General features: G+C 40.0%; 1 protein-coding gene across 2 annotated transcripts; it reads left to right on the forward strand.

The window, feature by feature from the left end:
- Positions 1-293: 293 nt before the first annotated feature.
- Positions 294-11969, forward strand: si:dkey-245p14.4 (PH-EXOC1_like domain-containing protein). Of its 2 annotated transcripts, none has more exons than XM_027024038.2 (4): positions 294-366; positions 9766-9868; positions 10405-10568; positions 10936-11969. In XM_027024038.2, exons 2-4 carry the CDS (start codon positions 9772-9774, stop codon positions 11194-11196), a joined length of 522 nt encoding a protein of 173 aa, XP_026879839.1. In that variant the 5' UTR covers positions 294-366; positions 9766-9771; the 3' UTR covers positions 11197-11969. The 2 variants fall into 2 exon arrangements, with proteins under 2 accessions (XP_026879839.1, XP_026879837.1); XM_027024036.2 differs by lacking the exon at positions 294-366 and adding an exon at positions 7919-8271 and having other exon boundaries at positions 9748-9868.
- The last annotated feature ends 103 nt before the right edge of the window (positions 11970-12072 follow it).

The following is a 12072-nucleotide window of genomic DNA, read 5'->3' on the forward strand; positions in this document are numbered from 1 at the left end:
TTTTAAGTAAGTAAGATACAGTAAGTTTGTATCTATGGGGGTGGCGGGCTCCCTTTCCTGGGTCAACAACAAGATCATGGCCAGCCCGAGTCTCACTCTCTCTCTCTCTCTCTCTCTCTCTCTCTCTCTCTCTCTCTTTCTTTGTACCACTGACCTCCTCATCTGCCTCTGTATTGGTCTCCTGGAAGCAGAGCATTAGAGCTGCGTGGAGTACGGATCTGAGCACACAAAGGTATCTTGGAGCTCTGAGCAAATTTCCCCACTGACAAAAGCACACCACCAGAACATAAAGGTCGCTGCACACTCGAGCCTGGTGAAGTCTGCCTCTGTGGGTGTGGAGAGTGACTTACATCTGCATAACTCAAGGTAAGCCAAGGCACGTCAGGCTTTATTATCTTCCCTTCACATCAAAGCAAGATGTTGAGTGAGTAAAATAATATATTTCTCTGACAAGAGGATAAGTACAAGTCAGCAAATACACATTGACAAGAATCAATACAAAACACTAAATGATGCAAACTATGGAGGAGAAGGACTCTTTCTGATTCTTTCTGCTGATGGCTTTCCTCATCAGAGTCGTAATCACTTTATTTGTCAATTCTTGTCAGGTTCAGCGACTTGCTTTGGTATGCTTGAAACTGCTCATGCCAGGACCAGTAACATGTCTGTTGATTGTTATCAGATATGGAATATATAAGATTGCTCTTATAAGTATTTGTGATTAGTCTTATAAAGCTGGTGCTATCTGCAGATTTAACTGTGAGGTCAATGACCATGCAATCATTGGGAGAATAGAGAAGATAAAACAGTTTTGTTGTGCACTTATGCTGATAGATTGATAGGCTGTGAGGTACTCAACATTACTGCTTCTGGTTAGTTCTGGTTAGGAAGTTGTGTGTTCATTTGCAGATTGACTTTTCAACTTTCATTGAGGAAAGTTTGCTCAGTAACAAATTTAGGATAGATTTTGTTGATATTTCCAATCTGGGATTGCAGTTCTTATATCTATAGGACTGACTAGACTCAAATAATAAACATCAATAAAGAGAGTTCTAAACCTTCATGTAAATTACAAACACAGATGGGGCAACTATGTGTATCAAATTTTAGATATACTAACTGAACTGCCAGCAGTGATTTAATACAAATTTACAATTGTTCAATATTAATGTCAACACCAGAATCTTTGAAGTGTTTCAGTTTGAGCATCACAATATTTTTTCAGGTGAAAAATTACTCATTCACTTAGCCCAACTTTGAAAGATGAGAATGATGACCATGCTATTTATGTATAAGGTGACTACTATTTTTGTAAGTATTACTCAGTGGAGTTACTCAATGTAGTAGAATTACATTTCCAAACCCAAATTATATTTGTAAAACATATACATAAATATGAATACATCAAACGTATTAATTAATTATATAAATAAATAAATACAATTTAAAGTTGATTAAAATTGATTAATGTTACAGCTTGCTTGTGCAATGGCAGCTTCATCAAATTTACTGAAATACATTTCTGTTTTTTGGACAGTTTGGTTCAACCAGATTTACTCTACCTGCAAGCCAGTATATTATTATTATTTTACACAAAGACCATGAGCATACAGTGGTCTGGGGAGTCAGGGAAAGAATGGCTTTCCTTAATCTTTGGAATCAGTGTCAGGAAACAAGGACAGCAGCTGGGTTAAGTGGTAGTTCATCACTGCCCACATGGGAATACTGAGAGAAAGTATAAATTATTCTTACTCCCATTTGTGGTCAAAGTTTTGGGACCCACCCACAAGAAGCAGGGTGGAGGCCCTTTTTAAACTGGGGTTTTTTCAGCTTGAACACCTCACACAGTGCATGGTCTGTGTGCCCCTCACCCATGCCAGTGAGTGAGTGCATGCTGTAACAATGTGCTGCAATCTGTCATAGAGTTCTCAAATGAATCATTAAATCAATCATTAAAGTTACAGTACAGTAGTAAGTCGTCTTATCCATGTTGGCATTTTCCTGACCCGTTTCCACTAAATAAATAAATAAACACATTTTTAATCACTGCTGAATTCAGTGTGATAGCAGAATGTTGAATTAAATGTAATGTTGTACAAAGACATTACACAGCAGTGTGGATTGAACCTTGGTTCTGAGTGAAGCTTAAGGAGTGGGGGTGAATAGCAGCACAGTTTCATAACAATGCAATATAGCATTCAACAGATTTTTACAACAGATGTGCAGATAAATAGGTAAGGTAAATTTTATCTTTAGCTACATGTAATAGCTCTCCCAGGCTGGTAGCTGCCATATGATGAGGAGACTTATGCAGTTCTACTTTTTACCGTTTTACATTTTATAATTGAGGAAATGTTGGAATCAAATAAGCTTTTCCAAATGGCTTTTTGCTAAACTAACACTGATTTGAAGCAAGCCTTCTCATAGCCTGCTTGTTTGAGCAATAACACGACAGACTTGGGATCAGCAAAGGTGCCTCCAACACTCAAGTGACTTAAGCCTGTGATGAATATGTATATTGCTCCCATTAGATTTCATTGTACAAGTTTAAAATGTTTCTAAAAACATCTGGAATAAGCAATTTTCTTTCTCATTTTGTTCATTACTTATGGAGAAAAAACATATATAATCCAGAGAACCTTTTGAGTTAAAACAAACTGAGCAGCAGGGGAAGGTCAAGCCAAGCTTAGTGACAGTGCTAGGGGGGCCAAATATAATTAGATCAGTTTTATTTTCATTTAGTTGAAGGAAGTTCCTCGCTATTCAGAATTTGATGTCGTTCAGACACTGAGCAAGCGCTTTCAGTTATAACAAAAGACAGAGCCAAGGGAAAGTATGTATTATGAGAATAAAGAAGGGCCTAGGATTGAATATTGGGGGATGCCAAATTTAAAGGTAGCAGAGGACAAGGAACAGATTCTGACTGTAACAGTGAGCAGTTAGGAGGTGGACGCATACGCTGAGAAGGCAAATCCATAATCACAGTCATTAGTACGGTCCAGGATCATAGAGCCAATGCCGACAGATCCAGTATACATGATTAAACAAACAAAGTAATGCACGATAACAGGAAAATGACTTAACAGGCTACAATAAGGAACACAAACTACACGAACAGGCTAAGAAACACAGGCAGAGCAAACACTCTGTTCATCCAACTACAGAGAACAAAAAGGTATGGATTACAAACAGAGGCTAGGCTTAACACAGTGACCAGTAAACACACAGCCACCAAGGCAGGGTTTACATACAAAGGGTAATGAGGACTAACAATGCACAGGTGATACAAATGAGGTGAAAACCAAAACAAGGACTAGAACAGGAATGGAGAAAAGGAACCAATGAATGAGACAGGGAAATCATGGAGACAGGATGCTAGGGAGGGCCAATCATGACACTGACACCTCAAGTAAGAGGTAAACCATTCTAACAGTGGGCCTTTATCATCATAAACCATAAGCTAATGCAATCATGCATGACTAATATTTAATATAAGAATTTAACAAATTCATTTTTAGATTGTGTTTATCATTCTGACGGTGGTGGCACAGAGGGAGTGAGAGGCAAGGTTAAAAATAAGAGTTCATTTTCCCTAATTCAATAGGCTGCGAAGCAGTGATAAAAAGGAAAACTAAGCAAACGATGAAGTCAGCATCATAGTCATTTGGAGCATGTAGCTCTGAGGTCTGCCAATGTGCAACACTGACTTCAGGTACCTGTATGCTTAAATATCGAAAACAGAAATAAGGTTCAGGTGAGTCAAGTTAATAGGCAGGTGATTGTGATTGCGGGCAGGTGTGTGATGCGGTCCGCAGCAGAAATGGGCATTTCCCTCCTGCTGGATGACCAGCCTACCATGACAATAATTTTATTAATGATAGATTAATACTGTTATCTTAGCTGTTAATATTTTGTTAGTCCCAACTAGCAATGTTTTAGCTATAGACATATTTTATGGCTGTTGCTTAAGCATTACATTTTAAAGCACACAGCTAGCCTTCAGATAATATATTTAGTTTGTATTTGCTATAGGTTTAACATTACATGGACTTCTTCAAGACAAAGACAAAGTCTGTCTCTGAATGTTGCTGCCACAGTCTGTTAGGCTGCTAGATATTTACCAGTCAACTCACGTAATCATTAGTTCAAGTTTGGTTTATTTGTCACATACATAGTCATACACAGTATAACTCACAGTGAAATGGTTTGAGAGTGCTCTGTCCAAACTGAGGAAAAAAACAGGGGTGCATAGGGAAATATATATCTATATATATATATATATATATACAAAATATATTAACAATGTATGTACAATATATGTATAATATGTTTATATACACAATGTACAATGTATATATGGATATGTATATATGTTTGTACACAATGTACAACTTGACATATTTACAGTTACATGGTGGTGGTGGTCCCCACAGTTTATCAGTTTCCCTGATTCAGGGCCCGAATGGCCTGTGGGAAGAAGCTCCTCTTCAGCCTCTCTGTCTTGGTCTTCAGGGAGCGGAAGCGCCTCCCTGACCTCAACAGAGTGAAGAGTCTATTGTTGGGATGGGTGGGGTCCTTCACAATTTTCCTGGCCTTGCTCTGGCACCGCTTGTAGTAGATGGTCTGCAGGTCAGGAAGTTCCGTGTGAGTGATGCGCTCTGCTGAACGCACTACCCTTTGGAGTGCTTGTCTGTCCTGCTTGGTGCTATTCCCAAACCAGATTGTGATGTTCCCCGTGAGGATGCTCTCGATAGTGCAGGTGTAGAAGTTCCGCAGTACTTTGGAGGGCAGTCTGAAGTCCCTTAGGCGTCTGAGGTGGTAAAGACGCTGACGAGCCTTCTTTGCAAGGGAGTTGGTATGGCGGGACCAGGACAGGTCCTGCGAGATGTGAACTCCAAGGTAACTGAAACTATCTACTCTCTCCACCGTGGTTCCACTGATCCTCACAGGTTGGTAGTGCCACACCTGCTTCTTGCTGCTATCCACGATCAGCTCCTTTGTCTTGCTGATGTTTAGGAGGAGATTATTTTCCTGGCACCAGTTTTCCAGGTGTTTAATCTCCTCCAGGTAGGTCCTCTCGTCGTTGTCCGAGATCAGACCCACGACAACGGTGTCGTCAGCAAACTTGACAATGATATTAGAGCTGGAAGTGGCTGTGCAGTCGTAGGTGTACAGTGAGTAGAGCAGGGGGCTTAGGACACAACCCTGAGGAGCTCCAGTGCTGAGGGTGAGGGTGGATGAGGCGCAGTTGCCCACCCGTACTGATTGCGGTCTGTCTGTTAGGAAGTTGGAGATCCAGTGGCACAGGGATGTATGCAGTCCTAGATCTCCCAACTTAGTAGTGAGTAGGGAGGGGATGATAGTGTTAAATGCTGAACTGTAGTCGACAAATAGCATTTTAACATAATTTCCCCTCCCTTCGTCCAGGTGAGTCAGTGTAGTGTGGAGCAGATGTGCAATTGCATCGTCAGTGGAGCGGTTGTGGCGGTATGCAAATTGCAGTGGGTCCATGGAGGCTGGCAGTGAAGATGTGATGAAGTCTCTGACTAGCTTTTCAAAGCACTTCATCACGACTGATGTGAGGGCGACAGGGCGGTAGTCATTGAGGTCGGAGGGTCGAGGTTTCTTCGGGACGGGGACGATGGTGGACCGCTTGAAGCTGGACGGGACGATACCGAGCATCAGGGAGAGATTGAAGATGTCGGTGAATACCGGGGCTAGCTGATCTGCGCAGGCTTTGAGGACCCTCCAGCAGATACCGTCTGGTCTCATCGCCTTCCTGGTTTTCACCCTTTTAAACACTCTCCTCACGTCACTCTCCGTAATGATGAGAGGGCGCTGTTCTATGGTGGGCCCCGCGCATGTGCCATCGACTGCCCCGATAGTGCCATTAGCATTGGCGCTGTTAGCACTAGCGCCGTTAGCATTTGTGCTGCTAGCATTAGCGCTGCTAGATGTAGCCTCGAAGCGAGCAAAGAATGTATTCAGCTCGTTCACCAGAGACTCATCCGCACTCATCAGTCCGGAGGGTGGGCTCCTGTAGTCCGTGATCATCCGTAGTCCCTGCCACAGGGATCTAGAGCCACTCTGCTGGAACTGTGTCTCTAGTTTCTTCCCGTAGCGTCGCTTCGCCTCCCTCACCGCCCTGCGCACTCCGTATGCTGCGGACTTGTACTCGTCCATGTTCCCGCTGATGATCCCCGCATTGTAGGCAGCAGTGCGAGAGTTCAGAGCCTCATGGATGGTTCTGTCCACCCAGGGCTTCTGGTTGGAAAACTTCTTGATGGTGGTTCTTGGAATCATTTAATTCTAAAATACTGTTTATGTAAATTAGTTTTCAAAATACTTTTGTCATTTGATACTAAGCAATAGAAAAATCTTTTTTTTTTTTTTTTAATAGAAAGTGATGATTATAGAGAGCTAATAGATAGAGGATAATCCGTGGTTGAGATAATACTGTAATGATACAAATATTAATCTAATATTTGTAACAGAATAATTTCCTTCATTATTATCTTTTGTCAATTGTGTATCTTTTGTCATTTAATTTAAAAAAAATTTACCTAGGAGAAAAAAAGGAGAGATTTCAATGGTGGACAGTGGCGAAAGGGCTTGAGTTAAGGGCCGCAGCATACTTGCTATTAACTCTGTGTATACATCCTCTTACACTCAGCAGTGTTGTTTATATGCTCACGTGCTTAGTTTTTGCCTAATGCTGGGTTCACACTGTGTGATAATTGGCCTGATTTTGCTACCATAGCCCAAATCGCACATCACAGATGAATATCTTTGTGAGTGAAGATCAGTAGATGTAGAATGCACAATGTGACATACTCTGTGGCAGGCAATTTTAGTGCCTCTGCTACCAAAGATGGATGACTTTTGAGTTCGGGTAGTGTCAGAAAATTTAGATCAAAGTGTGACCGCTTCTACGAGGCTCATCTACTACATATCGTGAAATGTAAATGAAATGCTGAAGTTGAAAGAAGAGCAGTGGCTTCTTGCCACTGTTATGCTGAAGGCTTGTTTTTGTTTTTGTGACCCCATGTTCTGCTGAAGTTCACAGTGCACTCCTTGATTACTTTCATTGAAAGAAGTAATTTCCTTTAATCACACGTGTCGTTAAAGAATCTTTATCATACAGTCCAACTTTAAAAAGACATATCACAATATCACACAGTTGGACAGATTGCTGCCAAGATTTTACTGGCATCATCTCATACAGTCAAACTTATAAAACTACTGAAATTGCACAGTGTAAACTGGTTTTAACTAGAGGATTAAACAAAAAATCCACAAAATCCCACATCTTTTGACATCTGGACAATAAATAAATCCCATCGAGATGGTCATCATTGTTATGATGGCATAAACAATAAATGGTATAAGGAAAATATTCCTATTTTCCTTAACTCTGTCCTTCTGGTCCCACTGTCTGCCTCACCTTATGTCTAGTAGATCTTCATTCAGGGCCCTGGGGCCCTGAGAATTCTCAGAATTAATGTCACAGGGTCAGAGATGCTGAGAAGCACACACACTTTATTCAGAGCTACATGAGAATATATAGATGGCAAAGCAGATGAGTATTCAGAAATATGTAAATGTCATAGCAGGTGCAATATGTTCAGCCATGATGTTCAGACATTATATCATATGCAGTGTCTGTCTAGAATAAGACAGTAACTCCAGACCATTTGACATAGCCTTGCACCTATCTAAACGTCAACAGCATAGGACAGCGTGACATGGAGAGAGAGAGAGAGAGAGAGAGAGAGAGAGAGAGAGAGAGAGACAGACAGACAGAGAGACACAGACATGCAAGTGTAGGAATAGAAAATTGGTAAAGTCTGATGATTAAGGGAGAAGTCAGCATCATTGTAGGATTTAATCAGAGCAACAAGTAGATTTTAGTTTTAAAAGCAGTTTAATGTTTAATGTAGTTTGCTAATATCGAGTTAGGCTGTTTGTATTTTAAACAAACTTGGATAGCTTTGGAAAGCTTTCTGGATATACATAAACTTAAATGTTGTTTTAAAATTTGACTGACATATCACATGCTAACATACTGTAGAATGTATAAATCTGGCAGCAAAGTCATAGTTCAACACCTGTTCAGCATGTAAAAAAAAGTGAAACACAAGATGTATTTACTTGTTTGAATGTTACTTTTGTACAGCTGGATCCTTTCATAATTTCATTCATATAAGCCACACCCCTGTGAAACAATGATCCTCTCTTCAGCAGGAACTTTCATTGCAGCCTGAGAATATGGTAAATTCTGTGCTGTAAATAAATTTCACCTGCTAAAATAAGACAATTACTTCCAAATAAAAACAAGAATTCAATGATGTTATATTATTTCACTCTTTATATTGTTACAAAATCCACATAATCATTCACTACCTTAATATTGCTCACTATATCAGTTAGTGAATTGAGCACAGCTCTTCTGATGTATTTTTGATAGTTTTGCTTAACTGACTTGCGATTCAATAATTGATTTAAGACTTGTGATATTTAAGTGTGTGGGGAAAAAAACAAGAATCTAACTGATTGCTTGACTAATTTTTTTCCAACCAAACTCACAGGAGTGTCTTGCCTGTCAGTTCTGAGCTGATTGTGCAGTTTGTTTATTTATTTATTTCATACATTAAGCATTCAGCATGGGCACACAATCATCACCTTTCAGTATAAAATATTTGAGTCAATGCAGAAATAAAAATGGACACTGGTAAAATGATGTCGAATTTTATAAAACGCACACTGAAAGGTTAGCTTGAACAGCAAGCATGCTAGCAAGCTATAGCTAGTAAGCCTGTAGTTAGACCGATAGCTAATAAATATATTTTCTAGTAAGTTCCATATCATTTTAAACAGTAATGACCAGCATCCTCATAAAATTTTGTTCATATGAGATTCAAGACTTGTTTCATACTCCGCTTTGTATCATACAGGTTGCAAACTTGTGACTCTGGCTGGATTATTTTGTTGGGGGGTGAGAGGCTTGTGGCAAGCTTGGGAAGGCTCGCCTCTTTCCATTTTAAGTAAATTGAAACCACTTTAGCCAGATCTCACAGGATTTCCCACAGCACTTTACCATCAGTCCTTCCTTACGTAAACAGAACCAATCTAATACAGTGGTGGTTTTTTCCCAGCTGAAACCCAGTTATATGGCGTCAGTTCATTCTCATCTAATGACAGCTGAACACAGGAAAATATTGATTATCTTTTCCCAACAACAATAAATGCCTGCCTCTCTCTCTCTCTCTCTCTCTCTCTCTCTCTCTCTCTCTCTCTCTCTCTCTCTCTCTCTCTCTCTCTCTCTCTCTCTCTCTCTCTCCTCTCTCTCTCTCTCTCTCTCTCTCTCTGTGTGTGTATGCTTGCTTCTAAGAGTCAGAGAGGAGGGTGTGCATTTGTGTGAATGAATTTCATGCACATAAATTATGCAGTTCTAAAACGAATACAGATTGAATCTTTATGGTTGATAGGTCCGCAAGAAATTCTGAGTGGTCTCAAAGCAACTGATCTTTAATTGGTGCTTTTATAAAGGCATTTTAAAGGGAAAATGGAATTTGATAACTAATAATGCTCAGAGAAAGGGAGAGAAGGGAGAGGAGAAAAGGTATTAGAGGTACATACAGCCAGAGAGAGATCAATCACTGCAAGCAGTTGGGAGTTCAATTTTCCATTTTACATCAAATATCTTTCTTTTCTTTTGTCTTCCATTGCTTTCTTACTCTCACTGAGATGTCATCTCTGCTGAAGGAAGAGATGCAGCGAGTTCTGTTCAGGCCAGAGAAACACAGACTGGTGGAGTTTATAGAAATTGAAGAGGAACAAAGAGGTCGACATTTCCTTTGTGTGTCCGGTAAGACAACCGTACATATGCACATGCATGCACGTTAGCAAAAATGTGTTTGTGTTGAACTTGGCATGTTTGAATATCCACTGCAGGGAAAAAGTGAGCCTACTTTTTTTCAGATTTTAGGAGTATTATTATTATGTATATTAAAGATATTTTTTTAAAAGGGTGACTAGTCAATTGATAAAGAGCTCCAGTTAATTGTAAATGCCAAATACTGTAAATTCATTGTAACTGTAGCTAAACAAAAAAAGATAATTATTTTAAAAGGTTTTTACATTTTATAAATATATTTGAAAATTAGAAACTGCATGTAAGAATACAATTACATTTTGTGAACAAAAAAACACCTTGTTCATATAACTTACTTAGAGGACAATTAAACTACTTTCTACTGCAGTACTTATGACACTTTAACAACATAATCAGTGCAACCAACTGCTTCCTATCCCTACTCATCCTTTATGTAGTAACAGAGGAAAAGGGTTTTTAAATAGACCTAGGTGTGTGCATGTGTGTGTTTGTTTTTTATTCATGTGTAGTTTCTAAGAGCAAAGAGGTCCAGATCTCAGTGGTGCGGTGCCAGAAAGCTCAACATAACGGTTGTAAGAAATCCCGGCGTATTGGCCTGGAGGATAGTTATGTGAAGACAGAAGTCTGGGCACTGCAGGAGCTAATGGTTCTGGATGGGAAGGACCCTGATACAGTGAGCCAGTTATTCCTGATTCATTTTGTGAATCATTACTTTGTTAGTTGATGAGTTCTTCCATGTTATAGATGAAAAAACATACAGTACATTGGTATTTTTCTCCCACAGTTAAGTACCTTGCCATTGAACATACAGATTTATGCAGTCTGTCTGTCTGTGATCAATAATTGGATATGCCAAAAATAAATTGTACTTATGATTTATGGATAGTAGGGGAGATTCCAATAGTTGCTTGGAGTGTCCCTTCTTTTAATCTGTTGGTATGTGTAATCAGCACCTTAATAGTGTATTTTGCTGACTGATGTTATTTTAACACAAATTTCATCTATTACCCACTGCTGTTTTCGTGTCTCTCTTCCAACAGGACGATCCTTGTTTTGTGATGCACTTCGACACAGTGCGTCCCGTGAAAGCTGTGAGCTGCGCCGCCAAGTATTCGCTGGCCCGCTGCCTGGTCGCCCTCGGCGACAGACATAAGCACACGGAGCTGCGTCTCCAGAATTTTGACTGGACTTACGTCCAGCCCACGTCCATATATTCGAACAGAGGCGACTGCATGGTCCTAATGCGAATCTGCTTCTATGCTTTCAACCTAGTATGTCTGTCGTTATGCCCTGTTCCCTAGGTAGGGGGATGAAATTTGGGACGTGTCCTAAATCCGTCCCAAAAGGCACATTGCCCACTGTCAAATCTCAAGACTCAGGTAGATCATTCATGACATCACGTCATGTCACATCCATCTGTTTAATATGTTCACTAATTGGTTTTGGCATAGATACGCATGCAACCCCAATCTAAACAGTGTTACTTCCAGCACCATCTAGATGAGTGAAGTAAATATGCTGATATTCATTGAAGTTGACAGAAAAAATAGTTGGTAAAATTAAATACCATATCTATTTCTTTAGAACAACCCAGTTCATTCTGCACATTATATTAGCAGATTGTGGATATCAGAGAAAATTGCTTTACAAATTGCATTACTGGCAACAAGTTTAGGGATGTCACTTCCCATGGAAAATCAGTGGCTTGTGGAGATACCTTTAGGCTCTTGAGGATGTCTCCCCGTGTCCTCCCACATTGCATATGTATCCCTCTGCAAGATTTAAGTGTTATTCTTCTTCAATCATGATAATGTGAAGCAAGGGTGCTGCAAAAAGAAAAACAACCGTGCTGTTGTAGCCCTCTAGGATGAAGCTGCCTGTGCCTAAATAAATACATTCTGCAAGCCTAGTCTATACGCTGTACACTTGCTGAATTAAAACTCCTTGTGCCGTGTAAGGGCTGTGCGTTGCATCTGTCCTGTAGTGTATTCAGTACTGCTGAAACAGTGGAAAAGTCATACAATAAAGGACCAGTTGCAGCCGTTTGAACAGCTTCAGCCCTGGGCAGAGTGAATAACCTATGATCTACATGTTTTCCCAAAATATAAATAAACGTCAACGGATTTGCTCTGAAATTTCTGCAGTTGTACTTTACCTCAGTGGTTCCCTGACTTAAT

This window comes from Electrophorus electricus, chromosome 9 (genome assembly GCF_013358815.1).
Source record: "Electrophorus electricus isolate fEleEle1 chromosome 9, fEleEle1.pri, whole genome shotgun sequence".
In the NCBI taxonomy this organism is placed as follows: Eukaryota; Metazoa; Chordata; class Actinopteri; order Gymnotiformes; family Gymnotidae; genus Electrophorus; species Electrophorus electricus.

Coding starts and splice junctions, on each gene's coding strand:
- si:dkey-245p14.4 (XM_027024036.2), top strand. Junction 9,869..10,404: donor ACATTTCCTTTGTGTGTCCG/GTAAGACAACCG, acceptor ATTCATGTGTAG/TTTCTAAGAGCAAAGAGGTC. Junction 10,569..10,935: donor ATGGGAAGGACCCTGATACA/GTGAGCCAGTTA, acceptor CTCTTCCAACAG/GACGATCCTTGTTTTGTGAT.